Below are 13,420 nucleotides of genomic sequence, written 5' to 3'. Positions count from 1 at the left end.
AATACCTACGTGTGTACCTATCAGCCGAGACGCTAGAGAACGCTATATTCAGGATTGGTTCACACAGCAATGGGCCTGCACCGTTTAGTCACTGGTTGGAGGCCCCGTTGGGATTGTACTCTGCGGCAACGTTTCTGAACATTGGCATTGCGTATTAAGGTTCTGCTGACGGTAACCCAAACTATAACTGTTTAGCCCTTCCATTACAGAAAATAGCGAGTGTGCATGGTGTACATAAAGTTATACATATTTGTTGGGTGAATAGAAATCATTATGTTCAACTATTAATGAACGATGATTCATCTCCACTGCCGCCAATCCAGCGATCATGGAGAGAAGCAACTGACAATTCATGTAGACATTTGGACACACATTTTCAAAGCAGAATTTCTCTCTGGAATAGATTATATGGGGTACAACGACCACAAGGTAATAACACCGCGAAGATGCAATCATTTTAGATAGTCCATAGTACAATATTGTATATTGATTTAAGATTTGTATATTTTTTTTGTAATTATTTATGTTACCTTTGTATCTAGATAGCATTCAACATTTGTAGATAAATACCTACGGTTATAGATAGTATTCAACATGTATAGATAAATGTATTAATGAAAAGTATAATGAAAAATATAATGAGCATTGTTGTAAATTAACGTAAACAATTCGAATATATTATAAATACAACACAGCACCAACAAATAGTTCATAATTACAAAAACCAATGTCTATGAAGGGTCGTGCCCTGTAAAAGCTTGCCATTCGGCAAACAAATCTTTAACTTCTTCCATGTAAACAGTCTGTCGTTCCCAAGGGGTCATATCGGGGATGGCAGGCATCCTCATCAGCGGCACGAGTCGACTCGGAAATTTATTAACAAACTGTAAAAAAACAAAAAAAAAAGGTTTAAGGAAGATAGTTAACACTGTTTAAGTTATGGAAACAGATAAAAGGAAACATATATGACGTATCCAACTCTGCTATCAGTTGCACCAAAATCAGCATTAGGTCCTTCGCCGGGGAGGAGGAATGGGTGGGAGCATACTCTAAACCAGTCAACGTATTCACCAGCAGCCTCCGATGGAATAGATGCCCGAGAAAGTTCCTAGTCACCAATGCAGGCACAATAGGGGAACTTACTCCACGCCTCCGTGTAAATAGACGTACAAGCAAAGGTGACGGAATAGGTACCCTGTGCCTGCCGCAAAGCTGGGGTAGGTCCCTAAGGAGGGGGAGGAATACCCTGCACAAAATCCAGCTGCCTGACTGTCCTCTCGGGCAAATACACCTCTACGATATCAAAACAAGTGATACCCCCGATGAATGTGGTGCGTGGCTGCTCATTTAGTAATGCCCTAGGAGAAGTATTGTATGAGATCCATTCCACCTGCTTACAAGCAAAATTAGCATAAACAATATACTCTTAAATTAAAATATAATGCATAACAAAGTGTGATGTTATGTACAAAAACTGTCTCTCTGTCATGGAGTCCAAAACACTCTACACTGTCTCAGCCTACTCAAGTCACGAACTAGCTTCTGCGGCGACCATATCTTCGCCCTGGTCGTGTTAGGCACATCAGCTCGACAAGGATGGGGGCGAAACGCCGGAAAGTACTCGTATATCCAAGTCTGCAGCAATGTAAGACAACCGGCAATGGTCTTGCAACCAGCCCTAGACGCCATATCCAATTGTCGGTACAAATACGCTAGGGTCACTGCACCCCAAGCAATCTCATCCTGATCGGTGTTAACAGTTAGTATAGGGTGAGGTCGCATCCCAATCCTGGTCTCATCCACAAGCAGTGTCGAACCAATAATAGCCATGTAGTAGGCCGTGGACTGTGTCTCTAAAGCCTGAGACCGATGGCACATGTGCAAAACTTCCCCAACATTGATGCTCCTGCTGGTGAAGTACCCCTTCCTCCGCAGCTCAAACATGAGCTCTCCAAACCGACCGGCCAATGCTAGCTTCCAGTCACCACCAGCGGGTTCAGCCGGCAGTGAACCATTAATACCAATGCCTAAAATTCGTTGCATGTCGTGCAACATAATAGTCATCTCCCCCTAGGGCATGTGGAAGGTGTTTGTATCCGGCTGCCACCTCTCCACAAAGGCCGAAATTAAAGCCCTATCGATGTGCTGGTGCATAACGTGCGGCAGACGACCGAGGGGGGTGGTAGGTAGAACTCCATAAAGCTCATCAAACATATCTTGCAGTTTGACGATATCCTTTAGCGGCTTCTTCCTCGTACGGCACTCCAAAATCGGAGGCGTACGCTTAGAGCCCTCAAAAATTACCTTAGCTATGTGCCCCTCATAGTTGGGTATCAGTCGTGTGTCGATGGGGCCCTAGGCTGGGGCGAAGTGATCAACCAGTCTGTTCCACCGGACTGCGGGCGCCTCCTCCGCCCTGGAGCCACATCATCCAACTGGTTGTCTTCTGCATTATCAGAAGTGCCTGCATTACTAAGGCCTACCCGTGCGAACTTACCAGCATGCCCGCGCACGACAGTTTAATCGACTGGCAGACCAACGGAGCACTCGTAATCATTGCCATCGGAACTGCAGCCCCCCGAATTACTCTGGAGGCTAGTCTGCTCATCAAAGTCAGTACGCACTTGGTGCAGCGTACTCAAACTTTGGGCCTTACTATGTCTGGCCTCCTGTTCCTGCCTGGCTCGCCTAGCGGAACCCGTAACCCACCTCTCAGTATGGTAGGTCTAGAACTACTACCGCTCAACAAGTTTCTGAAAAAACAATTTCCTTTTCCTTGGTTTCTAGCCATTTACTACAATTTTTAATAATTTAATAAACTATTAATAATAAATTAAAATAATCAAATATTACGTTAAGTTAACTACAATAATACCAAATAAAAACTATTTCACATATTAATTTGTGATTAATTTAATAAACGTTTAATAATAACTAATAAACATTTAAAAATAATATTAAATTAATTATTATTACGAATAATAAAAAATAAAAATTATTACAAATAATAAACATTTAACAATAACTAATAATATTTATTAAAATAATTAATTAAAAAAACAAACATTTAATTAATATAATATATTATTTAATAATTATTATCATTATAAGTAATTTTTTAAAAAAAATTATAGTAAAAACAATATTAAATTAATTATTATTACGAATATAAATTAATAACACAAATATTAATTAGTACTATCAATAACATAAATCGGAAATATTAAAATTTAAAAACAATAATAATAATAATAATAATAATAATAATAATAATAATAATAATAATAATAATAATAATAATAATAATAATAAAATTAAATAATAAATTAAAAAAATAAAAAAATTGCAAGTATCTGCAACTGGACCGCGGTTTAGTCGCATGTTTTGTGCGACTCACCTGGTTCTTCGTAATTTTTTTAAAAAAAAAAATTTACAAAATAAATTAGATTAAAAATTACCTCGTTTTGTTGTTCACGTTTTGTTTTCCTTAGCTTTAGCTCTACAAATTTTAAGTATTGATTTTGTGTTTTTAGAGTGATAAAAGTGTTAATGAGTGTGATTGGAGTGTTTTATTGAAGTTTTAAGTTCAGGAACATTATGATTAATTCATTACCATAAGGGTGGCGATAAAATGAAAAAAGTGGTGATATTTAAGAATTGTGAAAAAAATTGCGATCCTGTACAGTTTTTGTATATGAGGCCCCCTACTGCTTTATGCAAAACAAGTCTATCACATACTCTTTAACATAATATATTCCCACTTTTATGTATTATTTAATATTTGAGGTTCAATATATGGGCTTCTTAGTAAAAATTTTTATGCAAACAAAAATATATCTAATTATCTTAAATCAAACAATTTAATACAAGGTTTGGAAATAACAAAGGTCATATTCCAAGCCAGATTGCCAAATGATATATTTTTACACTAGAAAGATTGTTGCACACAGTCCGATTTGATCTGGTCTGACACTAAAATCAGACCAAATTAAAAATTTCGGTCTGGAAAATTTTTAAACCGTACCGTTTAAAATGTCAGATTGAAGCGGACTAAACAATTATACGGTTTAGTCTAGTCTGATCTTCGATTTTTTGTTTTTATAATTTTTTTCCAAATTAATATATATTCTGTAAAAATATTTCGCACCTACAAACACCAAATAAAATAATTTATAATTAATTAATTACATCAACAGTTTCGTGTCTATATTACTACATAAAAATAATTAATCTCAAACTTTTTATTACTATTAAATAAAGGGTACAAAGTCGTCTTTGTCTCTTTCAAAGTGTCAAGTTAGGCTGCTTACCACTATAAATAATGCATTTTTGTTCTTCCAAATCTCATACACTCCATTTGTTAGACATAATTAGTTTTCTGTTTTTTTTTTTTTTTTTCTTTTTTTTTTTTAAGATAATTATGTCTAACACCATTATTCACATTTGACTACAAAATGTTTTCTTCAAGAACATTAAAAAGAATAGAGGTAATTGGAGGATTAAAGTGAAAGTACCTATATGTGGGATAAATTATTATCTTAATTTAGAACAAGGAGAGAATGAGATAAATTATGTTAATACAAGTGCTAAATCACTTAATAATAATAATGATAAATTTAGCCACTTAATTGAACATGTCTTAGCTTGTACTTTGGAGAGGAACGATAAAAATGTGTCGTATGTGAATGGTTTAAAGTTTGGAACGATCGATAAGGTGCTTAATGCCTTAGCTTGTACTCTAAGAATGATACTCACCTTCCTCTATAAAAGGGAGTATCATTCATAGAGCAAAGAGCACCACAAACACACTTTGAAAGAGAGCTATTATTTTGATTGAAACTTGAGAGTGTTTATCATTGTTTTAGTATTTTGATCTTGAGAGAATTGTTGTCAAAATAAAGGTTTATTATACTTATAATTGTTGAATTCAATATAATAATCTACATTTGAGGGGAGGTATCCAAGATACCTCATAATCATGTGTTCATCTTTTGCATTTGTTTTTCATTGTTGAACCTCTTTGAGGCTATCATTTCAAATTATTATCTTAATTTATCGAAAATTAATACATTTACTCCATTGGAACAAACACAACAATGGATCTCAATTTTCTTTAAGATATTAAAAAGAATAGAGGTAATTGGAGGATTAAAGTAAAAGTACACATACGTGGGTGGGATAAATTATAATCTTAACAGCCTGTTTAATTAGTAGTACTAAATGATGATAATAAGAATGCTTTATAGTGTAAAATTTCATCAAATTCTATTTCATTCGCATGATGATGAAATTTGATCACAAAAAAGTTTTTTATTTATAAATTTTCATTACCACCTTATACCACATGTCCCAATGGTAATGCATTGAAATGAAATTTATGAAGAAAATAAGATAATTGAAGTTAGACAAGTATGGCCATCAAGGTAACTAAGAGACTTTTCAACTAAAATTACACTAGTTTTCATTCTCATAATATTTGTTTATTATCATCTACCAAACAAACCGTAAGAACAAAAAAAGGATGGAATAAATTTTTGTTGTTTGAAATATTTTGTGGTAGCAAGAGAAGAGAGAATGGCGTGAGGACGATGTGTGAGTTTTGATAGTGAGTTTTTAGGTTTATGTTTAGTTACGAGAGTATGGTATTTATGATGAAAATTGTAAAAAAAAAATTATAGTTTTTAATTTGCTCAAATCATTTTAGAAAATATAGAGCATGTGAAAGCCCTAATTTATTTAGTTATTTCATCATTTTTTATACTTTAATTAGTTATTTTATTTATTTTAGTTTTTTTTGGAAAAATTATCCTGAATAATAAAATTTATTTACCATCACACGTGAAGGATTTCACCTTTTGAAAATTTTTAACTAATTTAACATTTGCCTTTATTTTGTTGTGAATGGACCCTAAAAAAACAAACCGACTACTCCAAATTACTACTAACCGTTACATTCAACTGGTCATTCTTTTTCTTCTTTATAAACTTGCATCCATAGAGAAACACATCATAATAAACCTCAAATTTTAGGAAAGACAAAAAAACTTTCACATCTTTAATTTAGTGAAAATCTTAATAATTTTAAAATATATGAATTCTAATTCCTCTTCTTTTTGTAGGAAAATTTAGATGGTAAAATAGTGAATGGATTTATTTAGAGAGGAAGATGAGTAAATATGTAGAATGGAGATTGTTCTTCAGTGCCAAAAAATTGATTACATCAATGGGTATTTATAGTGTTGAGTTTGGTTACAAGTTTACTAAAATATCTTAGATGTTTTCATTTTTAATTACTTTTTCTAGGATCTTCTATTATATTATCTTAAATATATTTATTTTTTAATTCTTTAGTTTAGATATTTTTATATTTAATTAAAATCCTAGATTTTTCTAGATTATTTTAACACTTTTATCTCTTTCTAATGCAGATTTTTAACTTTCAAACATCTTCTCTAACATCATTTAATTTTTACTTACTCATTAAACATCAATTATCACCAACTAGATTTCTAAAAATAATCAACATTTTATTTCTTAATTTTTAAATCCTGCAAATTTTTACGCTTATTATTATTAGCCATAAATCTATTATTTTTTTCTCTTCCTTTTTAATATTAAAGATGGAAATAAAAATTTAATTTAAGTTACTTTTATAAAATCTTTATTAATAAAATTAAAAATTGTGTTGAGTTTTTTTTTTAGTACTTAAAATTCAAATTGTGTTGAGTTTTTATTTACTTTAAAAAATCGCTCTTTTTAACTATGAAGGGACTTGATTTTAAAAATTTATGAAAAATAAATAGGACCACGAAGGTATTTACTAGAGGTGTTCATTCGGGTGATCGGGTCAGTTTCGGACGGGTGTCATTCGGTTCGGTTGCATTTCGGATCGGTTATTTTCCAGCTGTGTGTTACAACGGGTCACACTCAGGTCGAGTCAGTTAGTCACGGTTCGGTTGGAGATCGGTTATTCAAGCTATCGGGTTAGCATCAGTTCGGTGTCGGTTGAAGTTCGTGTCGAGTGTCAATTTCGGTTTTGTCGGGTACAGATCAGGTTCGAGTTTTTTTTTTTAAAAGCAAAATTCAGCTATGTATTACTAACTATTATCGATCGAATCAATATCAAATTAAGTTGTTAGTCAATTTTTAATTAATGACAAGATTCCTTTTATTTAAAGCAAAATAGTTAAAATGTAAATCAATTAGTAATCATTATTACTTTGTTACTTTTACTTGTTTGACCGGAAATTAAAATTATGAAGTTCTATCAATATTCATCTAATTTGATTAAAAGTAGTTAAATAAACATTGACCATTAACTATTAACTCTAAATATAGGAAACCATGTATTTATAAAATTTAATTTATTAAAATATCTAACACTTTATTAGATTGACAAATAAGATGATTGAATATGAGTATATCATACTTCTATGTTAAAAATTGGTTCAGGTTTACAGCAGTTCGATCTAAAATTCGTTCGAGTTAAGTCGGTTTTAGCCGGATAGAATTCGGTTTCGAGCATGATTCGGGTCGGTCATTACTAGGTTCGGGTAATCTCGATTAACGGTTATGTGTCGGTTACAAAAATCGGTTTCAGCTCGGGTTTAGCTTTCCCATTTTCGGTTGTCAACCGGTTCGGGTACAATTTCGGTTCGGGTACTGTCGGTTCAGTAAACCAAAAAAAGGAACACATTTTCGAGTCGGTTTACTTTCGATTTCGATTCGGATTTTCGAGTCGAGTCAGTTTTGAACAGCTCTAGTATTTACTCAGCCCCTGTAGTTGTTAAAAAGGCATTAAGCCTTAGTTTTGTTTTAGGTTTACCAATTTCTATTATCGTTTAGATTCAATTATTAGCCTTTAAATCCTTGTTAGTCTTATATCAAACAACGAGAGTTCAGAGTATGACTAATTTACCCATAAAACAATGTCCATCGATCAATTTACGGGAGTCGAGATCGACATATCCTAGCTTAATTTTGACACATGATTTAATTTTATTATTAAAGTTAATTTATTGATAAATATTTTCGCGGTAATAAGAAACATCAATCTTACTTTAAAAAAATTGTATGAAATGCAATTTTATATGAGAATCGTATTGAAAGTTATATAAAATAATATGAAAATAAATATGTTAAATTATCAAACATCATTTACAACGTTTGAGACTTCATTATTTTAGATTGCTATCTATTAGGGCGAATAAAGTTTGGACTAAACCGTAAACCAAATTGGACCAAATCGGAATTTAGTATTTGTCTGGTCTACGGTTTAAATGGTTTGGTCTGGTTTTTTCAAATTAAATTACGGTTTACGGTCTGGTCTCGGTTTTTTTATTTTTCAGACCAGACCGGACCGCAAACCGTACTATGGTCAAAAATCATAATTTTGTATTTAAAAAATTAAGTTGCTACCTAGATATTTTAAGATGTAGTTATTTTTATATAACAATATATACTTGAATGATGTTGATGTTATCAACTAATTACAAATTATTATATTTATTAATTGTAGGTGTGAAATATTTGTATAAATATATGTATTAATTTGGATGAAAATATAAAAATAAAAAACCGTAGACCAGACCAGACCAGACCGGACCGTTATAAAACGGTTTGGTCCGGTCCGGTCTGGTGATTTAAATGGTCCAATTCGGTCCGAAAAATTTTCAAACCCGAATTTCTGATTTGATCTGATTTTAGTGTCAAACCAGACTAAATCGAACCGCGTTCACCTCTACTATCTATCCTCAATTTGTATGTATATAATTATTGTTATTTATGATGTAAATTTGTTTGACCTTTTTTATTGATAAAATAAAATAAAATAAATTTTAAAAATAGGGATTTTAAAAGTGGTAAATAACTTGGTCGAAGCCTCGGCCTTCAAAGTTCAAAATACAAGTTTCTTCCCTCTTCAATCTTCACAACACCATTTGAGCGAAAGATCCTAATTTCTAACTTCTCTAAAAAGAAAAAACTGGGTTTGCGGGAAATAAAGACAAAAGGGGAAGAAAATAATTTCAATTGTTGCTTTAATCTGTAATTATCCAATTTACTACATCTCTGGTCTATCCAATGAACTGGGTTGTTCTTATTTTTAACGAGTATGAGGGTATACACTCTTGCATTAAGTCGCAGGCTCTTTGCGGCATTTCATCAAACACTTGGTGTACCTTTGAAAATAAGCAACAGAAAAACCGCATTTGCTTTTTGCACCAATTCAATAACTGACCAGATTGATTTAGATTTGCAGAATTCAACCTCTGATGGCGGTGAAACGCCAAAGATTCTGTCTTTAAGGATTGAAAGGCTAACGAGAGGAGAACTTGTTGGGTGTGTGTTTCAGAAGTGGATGGGTGAAGGACTTGCTGTTCATAGAGGTGATATTTTTCATGCCATTAATCGTTTAAGGAAGCTTAAGTTGAATAAACGTGCTCTTGAGGTAAATTTTTCTAGTTATTTCTTTTAATGTTGATGACTTCAATGTGAATGCAAAAAGAGAATTGTTGTAGAAGGTCTTGTGAGTTGATTTATTTCGGTTCATGTAGCCAATGCTAATTTTTTGAATAAACGATTGTTGGGATAGATTTATGGTTAGTAGCCAGTCCTAATTTTTTGGATTAAGACATTGAGTTGTTGTTGTTCTTGTTGCTGCTGTTGTTGTAGCCTCAGGGGTTCTAGAAATGAGACTTTTGTTGGAAATACTTCACATGTGAGGTAAGATTAGGCAAGATTTCACATCTATAAAAAAATGAGTTGTTGATTTGCATATATATTGAGTGAGCTAACCTTCCTACTACCATATTGAAAGCGCAAGCCTCAAAGAGGTTTAACAAAGAAAAAACAAATGAAAATTATAATGCAAAATGAACACAAGTGTTTATGAGGTATCTTGAATACCTCCCCCTCAAATATAGTTTATTATAATGAATTCAACAATTACAAATATAATAAACCTCCCTTATCTTGAGAACAATCTCTCAAGATCACAAATACTAAAGCAAAATAAGAACACTCTCAAGTTTCTAACAATGCAATAGCCCTCTCAACAATATGTGTGTTCTGTGGTGTATGTTACTATGAGTGATGAATCCTATTTATGGGAAAGATATTCATCACTCTTAGTATTCCCTCATAAATCACCATAAACTCACATTTAACAACTCAATTAACATCCTAATTAACTATGACAATAAACATTACAATAAACAATAGAGTAATGCACCACATAATTGCATAGTCACTTCATATTCTGACCAAAACAGAATCCAAAGTAGTCTGTTGATCTTCCTGTTGCTTTGATCAAACAACTCTCATCAACCGTTCCAAACCTTAAACCATCCATATTCGACACATCTTTATCGACCCCCTCTAAAGTACAAGACAAAGCATGTTCGATTAAATGTTTAAAGTTAACGTCATTATTAAGATTATTGGCACTTGCTTTAACACATATGATTTCGGGAAACAATGAACCTCACCAAGTGTATGTGCAAGTCGATGCTCTTGACCCGTGAGTTTGTAGGCCCGAGCCCAGTGAGATTATGTGACGAATTGTCACGGCCTAGTAACTTTGGCATTGTTGTTGTGTTGCATAAAGTGATTAAATTGGCTGAATTAGTTATTGAACTTGCACAAGTTAGCTTAAATATTTTCTGTTCCACTCCATTGCCTCTATGCCATTGACTCTCACATAGCGAATGTACGCAACCTAGTCTTGTTAGTAATTACAAAGAAGTTGAATCTGATTGCTTAAATATCGTTGGTTAAATTACAATTCTTTAAAAAAATATGGTGCATGAAAGCAAGATCGATGTTTTCCTGCTGATTTTGTTGTGATTTCGATTTCTGTACTTGTGACATTTTTTCAATTGTGGACATTTCTATGTTTAAAAATTGAGGTAATTTGGGGGATGGGAGCCTAAAAGGGATTTAGAGGGTTGTATTTTTCTTTGATTGGATAACAATTTTGGAGAAAAAGGATTCGAAAGGAAAGGATTTGACAGCATTCAGTTTATTAATTTTGTTAATGGGAAAATCTCTCTAAAAGTGAAGATCTAGAAAATGAATTTTTTGTTCCTCTTTCTTTCCTTCCCTTCCCTCCGAATCAAACAAAGAAAGCTTTCCTCATTCTTTTGTTGATAAAATAACCCACATGCAAACCACATGGAAGAATTAGAAAGAGACTTCCCCCCCCTTCCTTTCCCTTCCTCGCTTCCTTTCCTTTCCCTCCAACATTGTTATCCAAATAAAGCTCAAGTGTTACATTAGTTGAACTCAAATTGATTGTGCTATGAAAAAAGGATATTTTTCTGTTGGTGTTGATATCTATTTACTTCTGTTTTGAAGCTGAATGATAACCATATCATAACCTATTGGTTGAATAAGTAACATATTGTGGTAATCATTGGCTAATTGATGCTGTAAATGGATGATTTCTTATAGTGGCAATCATTGGTTAATTGATGCTGTAAATGGATGATTTCTTATTGTTTGACAGGTAATGGAGTGGATAATTAGAGAGAAGCCATATAAGCCGAAGGAGTTGGATTATTCATATCTGTTGGAGTTCACTATAAAACTTCATGGCATTTCACATGGTGAGAGACTGTTTCTAAATATTCCTATCGAGTTTCAGAACGATTTACTCTACAATAATCTTGTAATTGCATGCTTGGATCAAGGAGTCATTAAGCTTTCATTAGAGTACATGAAGAAAATGAGAGAATTAGGACACTCCATTTCGCATTTGGTCTTCAACCGACTTATTATTCTTCATTCTTCGCCTAGGCGTAGGAAAATGATCCCGAAAATTCTTGCTCAAATGAGGGCTGATAAAGTTACCCCTCATGTCTCAACATTTAACATCCTCTTGAAGATAGAAGCTAATGATCATAACATAGAAGGACTAATGAAAGTTTGGGGGGATATGAAGCGGGCAAACGTTGAACCAAATGAAGTTACATATTGCATTCTAGCGACTGCACATGCCGTTGCAAGGTTGTATTGTGGATGTGAGACGTATGTGGAGGCTATTGAGAAATCCAAAACGGGCAATAATTGGTCGACCTATGATGTCCTCATTATTTTGTATGGCTATTTAGGGAAGGAAAAGGAGCTCGAGAAAATATGGAGCATTGTGCAGGGTTTCCCGCATGTTAGATCAAAGAGTTTCTTACTAGCCATTGAAGCATTTGGTAGGATCGGACAGCTAAATCGCGCTGAGGAACTTTGGGAAGAATTGAAATCGAAGAAAACTTTAAAATCAACAGAGCAGTATAACTCCATCATATCGGTGTATTGCAAGAATAGACTAGTTGATAAAGTTTCGAGTCTTTTTAAAGAAATGAAGATATATGGATGCAAGCCTAATTCCATAACGTATAGGCATCTCGCTTTGGGCTGCTTAAAATCCGGTTTAACCAATGAGGCCTTGAAGACTATCGAAATGGGGTCGAAGCAAAGCACTAGCAACCAGGTGAAGAAATCAACACCGTGGCTGGAGACAACATTGTCTATTCTTCAAATGTTTGCTGAGAACGGAGATCTAGAGAATGTCGAAAATCTGTTTGAAGAGCTTAAGATAGCTAGATATACAAGGTATACATTTGTGTATAATAGTTTAATCAAGGCGTATGTTCGGGCCAAGGTATACCATCCTAATCTTTTACGGAGAATGATTCTCGGAGGGGCTAGACCAGATGCTGAGACCTACAGCTTAGTAAGGCTTGTTGAACAATTCAGGACTTGACTGAAAATCATAACATCCTGGTTCCACAATTCGTGGTGTGCGACAGTCTTATTGAGAAACGTGTTTTATTTATAGGTTAAATAATTCATCTAATACACATATTATGAGAATATGAGCTTCTTGTTTAAAATCTTATTATTGAAAGATAGTCTTTCACAAGAGTAGCTTTTTATGCGCTTGATGGTTTACCTGAATTGAGATCCTGCAAGGACTTGCAGATCTTTTCACTTAGAAGCATTATGCTTGAAACTTCTACATATCATATCATATGCTTGTTGTAAACTGGGGGCTGTTTCCTCATGCTGCTTCAACATTGTCATTTACCAACATTTATTTGTAATATAGACCCCAATTGAATTTTACAATTTTTCAAATAAATATTAAAATTTTTTAATAAAAATTTTAACTTTACAAAATATAATATTAAAATATTTGTTTTGATTTGCAGTTCAAAACTAAAAAAAAATCAAAATAGCTTAAAGATATTCTAATTTAAGATAAAACCTTGTCAAAAGCTGTTATTTGGAAAAAAAATACAAAAAGTTTATAGACTTTTGCTTGATTTTTAATTTGATTTAATCGGACTATTAGGTTTTTTAAAATAAAACTAAAAATTCACTAAATTTTTTTGAATTGTTGATTTAAATTTGTATTACAATGCTA

General features: G+C 33.1%; 2 protein-coding genes across 2 annotated transcripts; one reads left to right on the top strand and one right to left on the bottom strand.

Annotated features, from left to right (window-relative positions):
* Window positions 1-731: 731 nt before the first annotated feature.
* LOC130813499 (protein MAIN-LIKE 1-like) lies at window positions 732-2,055 on the bottom strand. The gene is made up of 4 exons (XM_057679337.1): window positions 1,504-2,055; window positions 1,253-1,390; window positions 980-1,108; window positions 732-884 (listed from the first exon to the last, which is right to left on the bottom strand). Exons 1-4 carry the CDS (start codon window positions 2,053-2,055, stop codon window positions 732-734), a joined length of 972 nt encoding a protein of 323 aa, XP_057535320.1.
* A 6,829-nt stretch (window positions 2,056-8,884) lies between these two features.
* Window positions 8,885-12,921, top strand: LOC130814295 (pentatricopeptide repeat-containing protein At1g07590, mitochondrial). Its single transcript, XM_057680406.1, has 2 exons — window positions 8,885-9,448; window positions 11,507-12,921. Exons 1-2 carry the CDS (start codon window positions 9,113-9,115, stop codon window positions 12,755-12,757), a joined length of 1,587 nt encoding a protein of 528 aa, XP_057536389.1. The 5' UTR covers window positions 8,885-9,112; the 3' UTR covers window positions 12,758-12,921.
* The last annotated feature ends 499 nt before the right edge of the window (window positions 12,922-13,420 follow it).

The sequence above is a fragment of the Amaranthus tricolor genome, chromosome 5, assembly GCF_026212465.1.
Source record: "Amaranthus tricolor cultivar Red isolate AtriRed21 chromosome 5, ASM2621246v1, whole genome shotgun sequence".
Classification (NCBI taxonomy): domain Eukaryota; kingdom Viridiplantae; phylum Streptophyta; class Magnoliopsida; order Caryophyllales; family Amaranthaceae; genus Amaranthus; species Amaranthus tricolor.
Note: the sequence above shows the minus strand (reverse complement) of the source record. Positions and strands in the feature narration are given on the sequence as shown.